At 41.8% G+C, this 18813-nt stretch overlaps 1 protein-coding gene and 1 long non-coding RNA gene across 5 annotated transcripts in view; one reads left to right on the top strand and one right to left on the bottom strand.

Annotated features, from left to right (window-relative positions):
* The window catches only part of dnah12 (dynein axonemal heavy chain 12), a 179347-nt gene that overhangs the window by 91504 nt on the left and 69030 nt on the right, over positions 1–18813 (bottom strand). For all 4 annotated transcript variants that reach the window (XM_062969868.1, XM_062969870.1, XM_062969869.1 and 1 more), the window contains 7 exons: positions 16251–16417; positions 15824–16079; positions 14749–15048; positions 5134–5312; positions 3241–3433; positions 2798–2959; positions 600–794 (listed from right to left, as the gene is read on the bottom strand). In XM_062969868.1, the coding sequence (XP_062825938.1) occupies positions 600–794; positions 2798–2959; positions 3241–3433; positions 5134–5312; positions 14749–15048; positions 15824–16079; positions 16251–16417 (1452 nt within the window). The remainder of the gene's footprint in view (positions 1–599; positions 795–2797; positions 2960–3240; positions 3434–5133; positions 5313–14748; positions 15049–15823; positions 16080–16250; positions 16418–18813) is intronic.
* LOC103277955 (uncharacterized) lies at positions 3273–14901 on the top strand. The gene is made up of 2 exons (XR_010002603.1): positions 3273–3368; positions 14463–14901. It is a non-coding gene; the product is annotated as an uncharacterized LOC103277955 (long non-coding RNA).

Raw genomic sequence — 18813 nt, 5'->3', positions numbered from 1 at the left:
CTTGTCTTTTAATATTGGCATCCATGGGATGTCACTCAGTATTTCCTTCATTTTTTGGAAGTCAGCTCTCCTAAAGTCCAGAATGCGGGTTTGACTTGTCTTAGTTTCGGTCTTGTTATCTGGCAACTGATTAAAAGTTGACTGGACAAGACAATCCATTACTTTTTATGAGAGGCAATAATTGTTTAATAAATGTATTTGAAAAAATAATAATATGGTTTTGGTCTGTGTGAATTGGTGTACAGCAATCAACAAACAATCTTCAAAGAAAAAGGTTCTAATCCAATGGCATGGATACCATGACAATTGGTGGCCTCTTATCTATTACAGCCATGTTACCATCCACCTGTTCTGCCATTAAGGACTTTCTTGGATCATTCTTCATCTTGTTCCTTTCCTGTAACCTTGCTGCCATGGATGACCCTACTGGGAGTATATGCCTCCCGACGGCTTTGCTCATAAGGTCACTAGAACGCACAAGCCCACTCATCACAACAAGGTGACTATCCAGTGTTAGGGAAGTAATAATAGGAATTTGTGGGTAGGAATATGCTATGGATTACATTTACTGAGCCATCAGTATAAATACTCTTACAAACCTGGAACCAGTCAATAGTACAACAGTTGATAAGAGATGGGAACTGTCTGAGTCGGTTACGAAAAGCATCTCCAATTGGACTGAAAGCTACCACGACATGGAGATTGTCTTTGCACCGATTCACAAAGAAGGCAAATAAGGCCAAGGGACCAAGCTCTTCACTCTTACTGCCTGCCTGGGCTGCGGCACGAACACCCTAGAAGATAATAGATTTGAATAAATACATGAATTCTTGTTTTATCAAAAACCAAAAAAAAATCCTTTGGATTTTGAAACAATAAGTACACCAGTGGATGAACTAACTGACAGGCAAAATTTAACATTTGATAGAAAAACGTCTTACATATAAAGTGAATCCCATAGGATAACTCACATCTCCGTTCTTGCCTTTGAGAGCCTCAGGAAAATACAGTGAAGATACCCCAGGCCAATGACATCACAGTAGTTCTGGTCTACACTAAGCTCTGCACTGGGCTTTTTATAGGACAGACCTGCCTAGTTTACATGCAATTCTTTACTCTCAATGAGTAACGTATTTTCCCATATGAACATTTGCCTCAAATAATGTACACTTATCTGACAGTTATTGACAGGCCTTTGTCCTGGTCATTAGAATGCCTTGTCTAGCAAGCTATACCCTATTTCTAAGGTCACAGTAGAAGACACTGCTAGACGCACATAGAAGCCAAGATTACACATAGCATTAGCTAAAGCTATATAAACATCTAGAAGAAACCGGTCAAGAGAGTTAGCATAATCAGAACAACTGACACATTATCCTCACCCTTCCCATATAAAGCTCTTCATATTTCTAAAATGTGATATTGGCAAGTAATCAAACTAATAAAAATAGTGTATAGGATGACAATAATGAAATTATGTTTCTGAGAACTTGTTATCAGTAATCATCATGATTATTACTCAAATTTACTGTCAGAGAAAAGTTACTTAATTATTACTGCACTACATAATATGCAAGTGACTTGCAATTAGAGGAAATAACATAATCCAAAAGATACGTTTTTGAAATAGTTAATGGTTAATCTCAGTATACCAATATAGTAATGAAATGACATGTATCCATTACTAATATTAGAAAAAGAAATGTGTTCTAGACAAAAAACAAAACATTAAAAGTTACAAGTAAACCATTTATTACCATGAAAAACTTATGATGAAACAATAAAAAAAGAAGTAAGATATAGTGCCAGAAGATGAGACTCCCACTTTGGAAGGCACAACTAACAACTAGAGAAAAACAGATGACAAGTGCATGTAATGGTGTGGTTAATGACTCGACTGGACTGAAACCAAAATGACATTTAGCTGTTGATGTGCTTAGAGCTGAAAGGACACTCCAAAGATGCATGCATTATAGAACATACAACATGAGATGTATGAATCAAGGGAAGCTACACAACATGAAACAAGAAATGGAATGTATAAACATTGCATACTTCGGGTAAATGCTGATTGAAGTGGATGCAGAGTGTGTGCATATGCCAGCATGCGGGGGGGGGAGGCCCCCCCGGTGTGTGCCCGCCCCGCCCTGCATGCCGGTGTACGCACTCTCCACCCACTTCAATCGGCACTTCCTTCCGCCGATTGAAGCGGGTGAAGAGTGTGTGCGTGCTGGAAGGAAGCGCCGGCAGTGCGCTCTCTCTCCAGGAGGCTGCTGCGGCCTCGCCCGCTGTCACCTCCACCACCTCCTCCACCGAAGTCTGTAGGAAGGAAGGCATGTGGGGTTTTTTTATTTGTGTGAATGTTGCAACAGGTTTTTTTTTAGAGCTATTGGTTTGGGGGGTGCAAAAATTTGGGGGGGGGGTGGCACAAAAATTCTGTTTGCCTGCTCTTCAAAATCACCTAGAGACGGCTCTGAGGACAATCCACAGCAAGTGGATTATCCCCTTGTGCCAGGTGAATGAGGCTGGAGCTCCAAGTTTTAAAGACATTTCTCCTGTTTACTCCCCGCCATTCCTCAATAGCTTAATTACAGCCTTGCTGACCATTAATTGTTTTTAAACCTAAAGAGCAAATAGAATTGGAAAGTTTTAGAAATTTATTTTTCATCCATAGACTGGGGAATTGATTCCTCTGTCAGCCATCCTAAAATCATTGCTCAAGGTAGGTAATATGGTAGAAGGAACAATCTACAACTCAGTCGAATATACCTAAGTTTGCTATAAAAATAATGGATACCTCCATAACTTCTTGTTTTTCATCAGCTGCAAAAAGGTTGGGCACTTCACCAGTATTAAGCACACTGTCAACATCTTCCAAAAACCCTTCATCTTTAATTTGTGTGTCTGTGATTAGAAATACTGTTTTCAAGCCCTTTACACCTGCGCTCCTAAAAAGAGTCTAAAAGGAATAAAAAATAAGTACACAATCAAAGCATTTCATAACCAGTTTCAAAACTTTCTGAGTTCTCTTAAATGACCTAATTTCATTTAAATGTATAACTAATTAGTTCCTTCCTTAGTGTGTGTGGGAGGGGTGGGGGGTGGGATATTTCTTCAGGTATTTGTCCATTTCTCTCTCCTCATCTATGAAAGACATCTAAAATCAACCAGAGACAGAGGCAAACACTTGCACAAGCATATACTGTATAGTTTATCTTCTTTTTCAGAGGGCATACTGACCTTTACATCTTCTCTCCATTCATTCATTCCATAGCTCTTGGAGATTTCTGGTTGGAAAATACTCATTTTTGCCATGGATGTTGCCAAACGAGTCATTGACTGGCGTCCACTTCCTCCCATTCCAACAAGTAAGGCATTACCTCCTGATTGTTTTAGCACTCGGCAGATGCGAGACAAATGTTCTAGCACATACCTATCACACACACACACACACACACACACACACACGCATTTTAATTAAAAATATTTAAAGTTGAATAATTTCATTTTTACATTTTCTTTGTTGGTTTTCCATATACACAATAAATATCAATCATAAAGCAAGGTTTTCTTGGTTTATGATTGTACTAGTTCCATCCTTTTTTCTCTACTTCATAATACATAAACAAGTAAGCAAATGGAGAAATGTCAGTTTGGTCTGGCAAAAGTATCTAACTAATATTTTTAGTCTTTCTCCTATATTTTGTGCTATAAATAAAATTATGTGGGGCTGAGATCCTTATTTGATATTTTAGCTCATACTCTTGAGAAGTAATTCATATTTTTTTATTTTGGATGTAACAGAAAACGAGGTGTTGCTACATACCATGAAGATTCATTTTGTGAAAGTGCAGAGAAGCAATCCACAATCATATTGGTGTTTTCTGCTCATATTAGTTGTGTGATTACATTATGTAACAAAATCTTAAGAAAAAAAACCTGTTCCTGGTTTGAAAGTGTTATTTCCTGTTTAATTGTGAGGTACTTACTCTGAAAGTAGTTGTTATACTCCAGAATTATTTATTTATTTATTTACAGCATTTATATTCCGCCCTTCTCACCCCGAAGGGGACTCAGGGCGGATCACATTACACATATAGGCAAACATTCAAGGCCTTTTAACATAGAACAAAGACAAACAAACATAGGCTCCGAGCGGGGCTCGAACTCATGACCTCCTGGTCAGAGTGATTCATTGCAGTTAATTGCACTGGCTTGCTCTCCTGCCTGCGCCACAGCCCGGGCTGTGGCATCCACAAAAACTTCCTTTTTGTGGATGCCACAAACTATGTTGAATTGGTTGAGATTCCATGGGATGTTCAATAAAAACTATAGCAAAATGTGCTGCAGGATGTTCCGCAAAAACCCAGTTTTTGCAGTTTAGTAAACTTTGTCCATGTTTTTATGATAGAGCCAATTAGGAAATGACATTTATAACCCAGGAACAAAAATAATGTTAAATAGCTGAATAGTTTCGCTTCCATTTTTTTACATATCATTGCTGAAGTGAAACTGAAGAGTATTCCCCCGCTACTTCACAGTTTGCTTATCGTAGACTCGCTGTTTCGCGGGAAATTATTTATTTATTTATTTACCCACCCCGTTGCTGCTTTTAATAGTTAAGTGGCCTTTCTCCCCTTTGCAAGCCCCCGGGAGAATGAAGCCTTTCTTACCAGTGCCGGCGGGCCCCTTGCTTTGTGTCTGCCATGTTGTCTTGGCTGCCTCTGCTCCTGCAGCCAGGGAAGAAGGAAGGCTGCTCCGCCCAGTAAGTGAGCGAGCAAGCGAGCGCCCTCCCCCTTGAGAGCTTTGGTCCAATCAGAAGGAAGCACCCTGCCTCCCGTTAGCCAATGAGTATTTTGTGTATTGGCTACAATACACAAAACTCATGTTCCATTCATTTCTGAGATCTTACTGCACCAGAAAAGGTGACATGTTGTAGGAGCTATGAAAAAATGGTCGATGGACAGCCACCGTTTTGCTGGTGGAATCAGCCTGATTAATCATCTGGGAGCAAGCATCCTCAGAAGAAACATAAAAGGCATAATTCTAAATAGGAACAAATTGTACAAATCCTAAAACAGAATGTCACTGAAACAGTAACTGAGGTAATTAATTTATAGTTTGTTTACGCACCTAAAAATGACAAGGTTCATTCTTGTTTTGTGGGTTTGGTTATACTCATCCAAACAGAGATCCACAATGTCATTGAACATCTGTATATCTGGAATTTCAAAATAAATTCTTTCATCTCCTTCAAGATCAGGATTCATGTAGTCTCCAAACAACAGATTTCTCAAATCTTCTTCAGTTACCTTTGAACAGAAAATATATAGCATATACAGTAGAATCTCACTTATCCAACATAAACGGGCCGGCAGAACGTTGGATAAGTGAATATGTTGGATAATAAGGAGGGATTAAGGAAAAGCCTATTACACATCAAATTAGGTTATGATTTTACGAATTAAGCACCAAAACATCATGTTTAACAACAAATTTGACAGAAAAAGTAGTTCAATAGGCAGTAATGCTATGTTGTAATTACTGTATTTACGAATTTAGCACCAAAATATCACGATGTATTGAAAACATTGACTACAAAAATGCATTGGATAATCCAGAACGTTGGATAAGCGAGTGTTGGATAAGTGAGACTCTACTGTATTCTGTTTCAAAAGTAATTAGGAGCACATCAAAAAGACATCAATAGCCTGCTTCTGGAAGAATAACAATGATCCAATGACAACAGATTTATGTGGTATAACCTTTCATAAATCAAAATCCATCTCATCTTATTGATGAAGCACTAACTTCCATTTCCCCAAGGGTAAAGGTAAAGGTTTCCCCTGACATTAAGTCTAGTTGTGTCCAACTCTGGGAGATGGTGCTCATCTCCATTTCTAAGCTGAAGAGCCGGTGTTGTCCATAAACATCTCCTAAGTCATGTGGCTAGCATGACTGTATGGAGTGCCATTACCTTCCTACAGAAGCGGTACCTATTGATCTACTCACATTTGCATGTTGTCGAACTGCTAAGTTGGCAGAAGCTGGGGTTAATAGTGGGAGTTCACTCCGCTCCCCGGATTCGAACCGCCAACCTTTTGGTCAGTAAGTTCAGTAGCTCTGCAGTTTAACCCATTGCGCCACCGGGAGCTCCCCTATTTCCCTAACTACATATAAAATAAGAACACTTGCCAAAATACAATCTCAAACCTATAACTTGAAACGGTCTGACTTGGATTTGAAAAAAAATACATGGTCAAACCATGAAGGCTTGAATCCATAGGTGCAGGATCTGTGGACACGGGGGGAGGGGCTGATGTGTTCCCAGAGCTCCAAACTACAGTTCCCATCATGCACAGCGCTCTCCCGGCTTAAAGGAGGTTCCCAATGTGTTCTTGTTTTGCACTGTCTGATTGGGAAAAGAGCCTCTACTGCATTCTGCAACTTCAGATTCTGTGTTTGTGAACTGTACTCCTCCCCAGAAACGTCCCACATATATTCGTCAATGAGAACCCACTCAGTTGTATCTAAGAAGCTCTCATCTTCCTTAATATGTTCTACTGCCTCATCATCTGTTACTGGTTAGAGAACTTCAATGTGTAACACTAGATTCACAGAATGATGCCTAGTCCACCTCCTCCTTCTAAGTGTGATATTCCTACAAGCATCAGCATTCTCTACATTTGAAATGACTTCCTCATAGCCAAACTTCCTCATTCAATGTGCGTTGTGCATGAACAGTCTGTTGGGCTGTGCCCAAGAAGAATTCATGTTCCCTAATGTCCTTAAGTCAAGCAAGTCGGGCCTCCAGTTGCTGGACCATCGAAGCACCCTGTTTGCACTTGCTGCAGATGTAGCTTGCAAAATGTTCCGTCAAGAAGATGAACATCCCACAGTGCCTGCATGTGATTGTTGCAGCCTTAATCCGCCTTCACAGCCGTTGTAACATGTACCAAGTTATCCTCCGCCTGCTCCGCCATTGAGGGCTTTGGGTCTTCGGATTGTGCTTGGTCTGGAACCTCCCCTGCGGCCACTCCTGGGAGTGCATGACTCCAGTGGTTGTGCCCACAGGTTCATCGGAACACGCAAGCCCCCTCACCGCAACAAGGTGACAATCCATCGAGGGAAGGCGGATGAACGCTGCAACAGACTGAGAAGCCACTCTCGTTGTGTTAACCACACCATTGCTGGGACCTCATTCTGTGAAGACTGTGTGTTGACCGGCCGTGCACCGACCTCCACACATTAAAAAAAATCACGCACAGGCGTCTTCCAACAAAAATAAAAACAAACCTACAAAAGTCAGTGAGTGGCGACGGGGGCAGGACTGTGAAATCTGGAAGCCCCTAGTCACAGACTGGCACATGGGCAGTGGATATGGACTCAGTCGTTCTACCTCAAGGACCGAGCAGCCCTTTTTAGGATCCCCTCTGCTCACCCCACACAGGGAAGGGGCTAGAAAAGGTGCCCAAAACATAGTCTGCCTCTCTTACCCTGACTGGACTGCCGCGTCCAGAGGGGTCACCACTCTGCGGCCAAAAAAGAGAAATGAACTTTGGAACATGGAACGTACCGACACTGTTGGATAACACTGACAGTGAACACCCTGAACACAGGACTGCTATCATTGCAAGGGAGCTGGGACGCTTTAAGATCGACATAGCAGCACTTCAGGAGACCCGGAGAGGGACAGCTGAAGGAAGAAAAAGGAGGCTACACCTTCTTCTGGAAGGGACTGCCTGAAGAAGAACGAAGAATACATGGAGTTGGCTTTGCTATTAGAAATGACCTGGTGAAGCACCTGACTGAGGCACCCACTGGCATCAATGAACAACTCTCGACCCTCCGAATTAACCTTGCCAAAAACCAACAGGCAACCATCCCTTCCGTCCCTCCAGAGGAACAGTGGACATGATCTTCACTGCACGACAGCTCCAAGAAAAATGCAGGGAACAAAACCAACCTCTGTACATGGCATTCATTTACCTTGTAAAGGCATTCGACACAGTGAATCGCAGCGCTCTCTGGACCATCCTCCAAAAAATCGGGTGCCCTGACAAATTTGTGAACATCCTGCGGCTCCTCCATGATAACATGAAGGCAACAGTCTTGGACAGCAACGGCTCCCAAAGTGACCCATTTCATAGAATCATAGAATCATAGAATAGTAGAGTTGGAAGAGACCTCATGGGCCATCTAGTCCAACCGCCTGCTAAGAAGCAGGAAATCGCATTCAAAGCACCCCCGACAGATGGCCATCCAGCCTCTGCTTAAAAGCTTCCAAAGAAGGAGCCTCCACCACACTCTGGGGGAGAGAGTTCCACTGCCGAACAGCCCTCACAGTGAGGAAGTTCTTCCTGATGTTCAGGTGGAATCTCCTTTCCTGTAGTTTGAAGCCATTGTTCCGTGTCCTAGTCTGCAGGGCAGCAGAAATTAAGCTTGCTCCCTCCTGCCTATGACTTCCCCTCACGTATTTGTACATGGCTATCATGTCTCCTCTCAGCCTTCTCTTCTGTAGGCTAAACATGCCCAGCTCTTTAAGCCTCTCCTCATAGGGCTTGTTCTCCAGACCCTTAATCATTTTAGTCGCCCTCCTCTGGACGCTTTCCAGCTTGTCAACTTCTCCCTTCAACTGCGGTGCCCAAAATTGGACACAGTATTCCAGGTGTGGTCTGACCAAGGCAGAATAGAGGGGGAGCATGACTTCCCTGGATCTAGACGCTATACCCCTATTGATGCAGGCCAGAATCCCGTTGGCTTTTTTAGCTGCCGCATCACATTGTAGGCTCATGGTTAACTTGTTGTCCACGAGGACTCCAAGGTCTTTTTCGCACACACTGCTGTCAAGCCAGGCGTCCCCCATTCTGTATCTTTGATTTCCATTTTTTCTGCCGAAGTGAAGTATCTTGCATTTGTCCCTGTTGAACTTCATTTTGTTAGTTTCGGCCCATCTCTCTAGTCTGTCAAGATCGTTTTGAATTCTGCTCCTGTCTTCTGGAGTGTTAGCTATCCTTCCGAGTTTGGTGTCATCTGCAAACTTGATGATCATGCCTTCTAACCCTTCGTCTAAGTCATTAATAAAGATGTTGAACAGAACCGGGCCCAGGACGGAGCCCTGCGGCACTCCACTTGTCACTTCTTTCCATGATGAAGACGACGCATTGGTGAACACCCTTTGGGTTCGTTCGCTTAGCCAATTACAGATCCACCTAACCGTAGTTTTGTCTAGCCCACATTTTACTAGTTTGTTTGCCAGAAGTTCGTGGGGGACTTTGTCGAAGGCCTTACTGAAATCCAGGTACGCTACATCCACGGCATTCCCTGTATCGACCCAACTCGTAACTCTATCGAAAAAAGAGATCAGATTAGTCTGGCATGACATGTTATTGGTAAATCCGTGTTGACTATTAGCAATGACCGCATTTGTTTCTAAGTGTTTGCAGACCACTTCCTTAATGATCTTTTCCAGAATCTTGCCTGGTATTGATGTGAGGCTGACTGGACGGTAATTGTTTGGGTCGTTCTTTTTTCCCTTCTTGAAGATAGGGACCACATTTGCCCTCCTCCAATCTGCTGGGACTTCTCCCGTTCTCCAAGAACTCTCGAAGATGATTGCCAGTGGTTCTGAAATAACTTCCGCTAGTTCCTTCAATACTCTTGGATGTAGCTGATCTGCCCCTGGGGACTTGAATTCGTTTAGAGTGGCCAGGTGTTCCTGGACAACTTGTTTCCCTATTTGGGGTTGGATTTCCCCCAATCCTTCATCCATTCCATGTTGCTGAGGTTGAAGATGGCTTTCTTTTTGTGAGAAGACCGAGAAAGAAGGCATTAAGCAGTTCTGCCTTTTCCCTATCCCCTGTCACCATCACCCCATCTTCTCCTTGCAGTGGCCCTATCGGCTCCTTTTTCTTCCTTTTTCTACCAACGTAAGCAAAAAAACCTTTTTTGTTGTTTTTTATGTCCCTGGCAAGCCTGAGCTCATTTTGCGCTTTAGCCTTGCGAACCTTTTCCCTACAGGTGCTGGTTATACGTTTGAATTCTTCTTTGGTGATTTCCACTTCTTGTGCATGTCACTTTTGAGCTTTAGCTCAGTTAGAAGTTCTTTGGACATCCATTCTGGCTTCTTTGCATTTGTCTTATTTTTCTTCTTTGTTGGCACTGTTTGCATTTGCGCCTTGAGTATTTCACTTTTGAAAAACTCCCATCCATCCTTAACTCCCTTGTTTTTTAATATTGGCGTCCATGGGATGCCGCTCAGTAATTCCTTCATTTTTTGGAAGTCAGCTCTCTTAAAGTCCAGAATGCGTGTTTGACTTGTCTTAGATTCAGCATTTCTTTGTACTGCAAACGGCAGGAGCACATGGTCACTTGCCCCTAAGGATCCAACCACTTCAACTGTATTGATCAGGTCTTCCACATTTGTTAAGATTAGATCAAGAGTTGCTGATCCCCTTGTTGCCTCTTCTACCTTCTGGACCATAAAATTGTCTGCAAGGCAAGTGAGGAATTTGTTGGACTTTGTACTCTTGGCCGAGTTTGTTTTCCAGCAGATATCGGGATAATTGAAATCGCCCATGACTACTATATCTCTTCTTTGTGCCTGTTTGGTCAGCTGTTGACAGAAAGCTTCATCAAGTCCTTCATCCTGACTTGGAGGTCTGTAGTAGACACCCACGACAAGGTCTTTTTTTTTTTGATAAATTTTTATTGAATATTTTGTACACAGTTCAATAAAAGAAAGGGAGGAAAGAGAAAGGAAAGAGAAAAAAAATGGGGGGGGGGTCAAGGATTAATGGTGGGAAAAAAAGGGGGGGTGGGGGGAATTTTTTCCCAGTCTTCCATCCTCATCACTTCGGTGTAATTTGCTATTATTACAATTCTTCCTATCGTACTGGGTAGGATTTATTTCCTTTTTCTGGTGTACCGAACAAAGTTTGTTAATCTAAATACTTTTTTGATTAGTTAGTTCCTGTTCCTTTGTTGCTTGTATTCTATGTAACTTGACCAATCTGTGCATTTCATTGGTCGCCCATTATGTTGTTTGATCAGGAATGTTAATGAATCCATATCGTGTATTTCATCCATTTTTGCGATCCACTCTTCTATGCTTGGTATAGCTTGTATTTTCCAATATTTTGCCAATAAAATTCTCGCTGCTGTTGACTGATAAGTAAACAGTATGTCTTCATTTCTATTGAACTTCGTGTCTTTGTCGGTTATTCCTAGGAGGTAATATTCTGGTTTTAAAGGAAAAGATTTTTTAATTATTTTCTGTGTCTCGGCATGTATTATTTTCCAATATTTCTGAGTTACCTCGCATGACCACCATGCATGGTAAAAAGAGCCCGCCTGGTTTTCACACTTCCAACATTTGTTTTGGACATTGGGATACATTCGGCCTAGTTTTTCCGGTGTGATATACCACCTGTGAAAGATTTTGAGCCAGTTTTCTTTCAAATCTGTCGCGTATGTATACTTTAATTTAACATTCCAAATTTGTTCCCATTCGTCAAATTTAATCTGTCTTCCTATATTTCTGGCCCATTTTGTCATGCATGTCTTCACTGCTTCCGTCTCCGTCGACCATTCTAGCAATGTATTATATAAAATTGTTATACTTTTTTTCCTGTTCCTTAGCAGCTTGTCCCAGATTGTTTCCTTTTCGTTAAAGCCAATTTTATTATCTTTCCCAAATTGTTCTTTTAATTGTAAATATTGGAACCAGGTTAGGTTGGGGTAAATCCTTTTTAAGTCCTCTTGTTCTTTCAATTGGAATTGATTCCCTCTTTTTGTTAGAATTTCATTATATGTTGGCCATCGTTCCCATCCAAGGATTTTTCTTTGGTTGGCCTCCAGAGGAGAAATCCACCTCGGTATTTTCCTATATAAGTATGGCTTATATTTCTCCCATACCTTTTTGAGTCCCGGTTCCCTTGATTCTTATCCAGATGCTTTCAAGCTGGTTTCCCGGATTACAGTCTTGCATTTCTTCTGCAACGTAACTGTTTTTGACATATAAAGCTACTCCCCCTCCTCTCCCCTTTGTTCTATTTCTGTGAAAGAGGTTATAGCCCTCAATGGTTAAATTCCAGTGATGGGAGTCATCCCACCAGGTTTCAGTGATGCCTATGACATCGTATGTGTGCTGCTGTGCTAAGAGTTGGAGTTCGTCTTGCTTATTTCCCATGCTCTGAGCATTAGTGTAAAGACATGTAAGCCCCTGTGACCTCCCCTTGAGCTGTTTATTTGGGATTATTGTGCTCTCTGTACTTGGTCCTTGCTGTGTTTGTGCAGCCCTCCGTTTAGCCTTTTGGCGGTTCCCTGTAGTTGTGGGTAATATAGTGTTCGCCAGGCTGTTGTTCCCCTCCCCCAGTGGATCTAGTTTAAAGTGCGCCTGAATCAGGTGGAATCAGGTGGAATCAGGTGTCAAGCAGGGATGTGTTATTGCCCCTACCTTATTTTCCATCTTCATCGCTATGATACTTCACCTTGTTGATGGGAAGCTTCCCACCGGTATGGAAATCATCTATCGGACAGATGGCAAGCTATTTAACCTCAGCAGACTGAAAGCCAAAACCAAGGTCACCACAACATCTGTTACAGAACTTCAATATGCTGATGACAACGTAGTCTGCGCGCATTCAGAGGAAGACCTACAAGCCACTCTAAACACCTTCGCAGAAGCACACGAGAAGCTCGGCCTCTCACTGAATATCGAGAAAACCAAAGTGCTCTTCCAACAGGCACCAGCTAATCCCTCTGCAAAGCCAGGAATACAGCTTAACGGTGTAACATTAGAAAATGCTGACTATTTCCGCTACCTTGGCAGCCACCTCTCCACAAAAGTCAACATCGACACTGAAATACAACACCGCCTGTGCTCTGCGAGTGCAGCATTTTTCCGTATGAAGCAGAGAGTGTTTGATGACCGGGACATCCGTAGAGATACCAAGATGCTTGTTTATAAAGCCATTGTCCTCCCAACCCTGCTCTACGCCTGCGAAACGTGGACGGTCTACAGACATCACACCAAACTCCTGGTGCGTTTCCATCAGCGTTGCCTCAGAAAAATCCTGCAAATCTCTTGGGAAGACAGGCGGACAAATGTCAGCGTGCTGGAAGAAGCAAAGACCAGCAGCATTGAAGCGATGCTCCTATGCCATCAACTCCGCTGGACTGGCCATGTTGTCCGAATGCCCGATCACCGTCTCCCAAAGCAGTTGCTCTGCTCTGAACTCAAAAACTGGAAACGTCATGTTGGTGGGCAGGAAAAGAGATTTAAAGATGGGCTTAAAGCCAACCTTAAAAACTGTGGCATAGACACTGAGAACTGGGAAGCCTTGGCCCTTGAGCGCTCTAATTGGAAGTCAGCTGTGACCAGCAGTGCTGCAGAGTTCGAAGAGGCACGAATGGATGGCTTAAGGGAGAAACGTGCTAAGAGGAAGGAGCGTCAAGCTAACCCTGACCGAGACCGCCTTCCACCTGGAAACCGATGTCCTCACTGCGGGAGAACATGCAGATCAAGAATAGGTCTCTTCAGCCACCTAAGAACCCACCCCCAAGACACCAGAGATGGAAGACAATCGTCCTCGAACTACGAGGGATCGCCTAAGTAATTAAGCATGTGACTGCAACAACAACTCCCTGCTTCATATCCTGGTGACTTAAGTTACCAAGCAGAGCTTTTTACAGAACTCTTGTCCCTCTTCTCAAAACACCTCACATAACTCCTTCTCTAGGTTTCTGAGAGATTCCTGTTCTTGACACTGCACATGCTACCTTACAAACAAGAGCCTAGCCATTAAACAAGAAGCAAACACTCCACTTTCTAACACATTTCAAGAATCAGGGCTCTACCCAAGAAGAGTTCACCAGCTGAAGCTCCGCCCCTCAAGCACATGGCCTAAGCTCCACTCCCCTCAAGGACACAGCCTCAAACTCAAGGCCTCAAACACTAAGCCTGAGGCAGAGGCCTAGTGTGCTATCAGGGAATATCAAGGTTGCAGATATTCATGATAGATTTCTTTCAGTCATCTTGGGAAGTTTCTCTCATGCAAAAGATTGATATTGCATAATGGCAGCCATGAGCAAATTATGTTCCGAGTTCCCATGTGGATTATTTGAACAGGAAGATGTGGGAATAGTAGGAATATTGTGAATATTCCAGGTAATGAGATGTGATTTGCTCTGTTGCATGTTTTACTTGAAATCTACAGAAGGCCATGAGATATTTTTCAAGTTCTCATTCAGAATGGGAAGTATGATAGCAATCTGGCTACAAATGCTCCATTGTTTCAGTGTTGAAAGTTACGGGTAAAATACTACTTACAGAGTACAATAATGTACATTTTTTCTAAGAACTGACACTAAGAGTAATTATAGGGAAAACGATAGTTCTACAGGGGGCGTATTTCTTATGTTGTAACTTTGGACCCATTAAACCTTTTGTGTGTACACAGGCAGACACCTTTGAAGAAATGAAAAGAATCTATGAAGTTGGTGGATAAAAATGAACTGAGATAAAGCAGAAAGAAAATATACTGACGTGCATAAAGAAGAAAATGAGCTCCTATCAAAATAAGTTGGTTCAGATCTAGAATATTATGAATGATCTTCACATACGGAAACATTCTCATGTATGGGTTACACATAAACCAAAAAGAAGATGTAGATATGCATACTGTGGGGACGGGTAAAAGAGAGCAAGAGAGTACAGTTTGTTATAATGAAAAAGTGAATACTTACAGGTGCATTTTCTTTTCTCAGGTGGGCAAATACTGAATCAAATGCTTCTTTGAAATGTTCTCTCAGAATCTCTTTTGTCAGTTTGAACAACCAAGCTCTATCTGTGTCATCTACGAGACGATCATAAAATACCCGAAATACTTCATGCACAAAGAGACGAACCATTGTGTGCTTACTTACAACTGAATCCTTTTTAATTAGTAAGCAGCCGAGGATAACTCGTGAAAAGTCCCGTAGATTAAATGTATAATGGGATTTAGCTGGTGTCGGCAAGAGGTGAAGCATAGCTTTCTTATACACCTTGAGGGTTGAAAAGCAACAAAACAAAAATATTTGAATTATAGTTTTAAGCACCTTGCACATTTAGAGCACTTGATCCCTTGGTTCAGTATATGAAGAATAGTTCCTTTAAAAATGGTAGAATGTGAATGATGCCTAGATTAGCCCTGCAATCACTCAACACAATGAGTTACGAAGAATGGGAGCACCATAAAAGACTGAATGTTGACGGAGAGTATCTGGTTCATAAAATATCTGCTATGGCACAATGCTAGTACAGTTATATCATTAAGCTCCCCAAGCATCTCATAACTGGAATCTATATATCATAGATATAAAAAATAAAGCAAGACTGTGTTTATTGCTGCAGATTGACCAATGGAAGCAGTCAGCCTCCTAAAACTACAAGCAGAAGAAGATAACTTTTAACAGACTGTCATAAAGAATAAATATCCAGAAGAAACAAGTAGAAAAGCTAAGATGATACCAACAAATTAAATGCAAACATACCAATAAGCAAAGAGCCATTCTGATTATTTCTTAGGAAATAGTTTCACATCCATCTTAGATGAATATTCAATATGCAACAAAATGTTTACGAGAAAAGCAGCAAACAAAACACAATTATGTCTGATTATTCTTCAAATCCTTCATTTCAGAAGCCCTTTCTCCTCTAAATCTGCTGTATACCTCCCAAATAATATGCTTTGTGGACCACCTGAATTGTCTTGAAATTCACCTGCATTGTCTGATTAACAGAACTAGTAGAAATGCAACGTGCATATCAGTGTCTTACCTCCATAGTGCCACTGACAATTTGGTTCCCAATAGTAAAATATTCTGGGAGAAATTCATTTGCTCTTAGGTAGAAAGACACAACAGTAGAGAAAATCCGGACCATTGTTTCATCACTAAAGGTATTGATGGTGCAAATATTGAAGTGTCTCAGAAAACGAGGTGTGACTGGATTTCTTCCACCACCAGGTGGGCCCATGGCAGCCATTAATTGTATGTCAACAAGGGTAATTTTATTTGTGTCTTTTAGGTCATACCTTGAAAACAAATATGATATTTAGAAAAGTATAAGCACTACTCAACTGGAACACTAACATTTTCCTTTTAATAATATTCATGGAAATAAATTGCTTTTAAAAATTCGACTTCAAAATGAAATGAGTTAACAAGATTATGTTACCTACTTATTTATTCTATTGAATAATTACCAGATTCCATGGTCGAAAAACTGCCTTAAAAGCTCAATAGGAGGCTGTGCTCCATATTGCTCCAATGAAGGCATATTCATATCATCCACAAAGATGATGCATTTCTTTCCCATAGGTGGTCCAAATATTCCTTTTCGCCTTTTGTCCAGCCTAGCCATGATAATATTCTAAAACATAACAGAACACTTTTCTTGTTAAGACAAGCTCGTGAAAAGACATACGCAGAACTGTCATATGTATTCTAACATAAATATGCTAGTTTTAAAATACTGTAAGTTTAATTATCCTTTTATTTTTATTGACCAATTGTGTTTTATGATACATAATAGTAGAGTGCTTGCAGGTTCACTGGATGAAAAGGTGTAAATATTTTGCTATTAATCTTCATATTGGTGTAATGCTAACATCATTTTGCATACTGATGCACTGAATATAGCAGTCTATTCTGGGATCACATCTTGAGTAGTTAAAAGGAAGAGGCACTGATAGCACTACATGAACGGCCCAAAACCCATCCTTCTTATTGAACCTCTAATGAGAAAGAACACAAAAAAAAGGAAAACAAGAATTACAGGCAGAGAAAAATCTGAATGCCATGAATTTATTTCAAATGTGAGTTTAAAATGCTATTTTAAGTATATTTATTATATTTTAATCTGTATTTATCCTAAATTCAAACTGTTTGTTTATTTTTTTAGTTTTTATATTCTCTTTGTTTTAAACTGTGATCAAAGAGTGAAATTGTTAACCACATTGAGTTGGGGAGAAAGGTGGGGTATAAAGAAAATAAATAAATCAAGTAAATAATAAATAAAAATGAGCTGCAAGAGTTTTGTGGGTAGGCTTACTTTTGATTCTGTGTGCTAATCAAACTATTTATTTATTACTAGCTGTGCCCGGCCACGCGTTGCTTTGGCGAAGTCTGGTGGTTTGGGAAATAAAGTATTGAGGAATTTGTGGTAGTTAAGGTAAAGGGTCAAGGTTTTCCCCTGACGTTAAGTTCAGTCGTGTCCAACTTTGGGGATTGGTGGTTATCTCTATTTGTAAGTTGAAGAGCCGGCGTTGTCCGTAGACTCCTCCAAGGTCATGTGGTATGACTGCATGGAGCACCGTTACCTTTCCGCTGGAGCGGTACCTATTCATGTACTTTCATTTGAATTTTTTTGAACTTTAGGGTTGGGAGAAGCTGGGGCTAACGGTGGGGGCTCTGTCCATTCCTCGAATTCAAACCTGCGACCTTTCGGTCCAGAAGTTTAGCAGCTCAGCGCTTTAACACGGTGTGCCATCAGGGGATATTATTTTCTAAAGGTTGTGAATATACAATATTTTTGATTGTTTTTGTCTGTTGGAGGGAAGTATGAGTGCTGCAATTAGGAAAAATGATTAGCATGTAATGGCCTTGTAGCTTTAAAGCCTGGTTGTTTCCTCCCTGAGTGAATTTTTTGTTGGGAGGTGTTAGCTGGCCGTGATTGTTTCCTGTGTGGAATTCCCTTGTTTTGAGAGTGGTGTTATTTGTGATATTTTATGTGCTTCTACTGTCTGTGACCCTCAGAAAATAGAGGATTTGCCAGACTTTGATGATGGGAATAATTTGTTGCTAGGTGTTAGCTGGCTCCGATTGTTTCTTGTCTGGAATTCCCTTGTTTTCAGAGTGTGGTTGTTTATTTAGTGTTGTGATTGTAGAGATTATATTGTTGGGTATTATTGTACCACAGTAATTATTTCATCTTACAGTAGAATCTCAGTTATGCAACATTTGGTAATCCAATGTTCTGGATTATCCAACGTAGTCTGCGTTTTGGTGGTTAATTTATATAATGATTCCCTAATTTGATGTTTAATTGGGTTTTCTGAATCCGTTCTTATTATCCAACATATTTAGTTATGCAATGTTGTGCTGGGATGTTTATGTTGGATAAGTGAGATACTATATTATAGAGATTATATACAGATTTATAATTTTGCAAGGAAGGCATTTGCGTCATCCCGCGGGCCCTGGAAAAGGGTAAATAAATAAGAGAAGAGGAGAAGGGGCTCTGTACCTGCTCAGGGGCCAGGCGGGAGGCGTGGCGGGGTGAGGTCTGCCCTTCTTCTTTGCCCCTCAATCCCAGCCCTTCCTCTCCTACCGGAGGCAGCGCCGGTGTGGTGGTGGGTTGGCGGGCCTGGTAGGCCAGGGAAGAGCGGGTTCTGGTGGAGGCGCAGGCCCGGGGCATAGCGGCTTCCTCCCCGCCTCCGCGCTTCCCGATGCCGGCGTCCATGTTCTTCCCGTGGAGGAGGAGGACAGGAGGAGGCCTGAGCAGGGGCAAGGAGGAGGAGGAGGAGAACCGGGCCGGGAAGGCGGGCGATGGGGCGCTTGTCCGCCGCTGCAGGCCAGAGAGGAAGAAAAAGGGGTGGGAAAGGCTTCCCCTCCACACAGAGGGAGAGAGGGAGGACTCGCTTTCCCAGAAGTGCCTGGCGCGGCAGTAACAATGTTGGCGCCAAAAACCAGGAAGGTACGGAGGGAGAGGGAAAGAGGCCTTTTTTGTTTCCCAGGCGAGATGTGAGGGCAGGGAAGGGTCGGCTT

Source organism: Anolis carolinensis, chromosome 2 (assembly GCF_035594765.1).
Source record: "Anolis carolinensis isolate JA03-04 chromosome 2, rAnoCar3.1.pri, whole genome shotgun sequence".
NCBI lineage: Eukaryota > Metazoa > Chordata > Lepidosauria > Squamata > Dactyloidae > Anolis > Anolis carolinensis.
The sequence above is the reverse complement of the archived record's forward strand: the minus strand, read 5'-3'. Positions and strand labels throughout refer to the sequence as shown.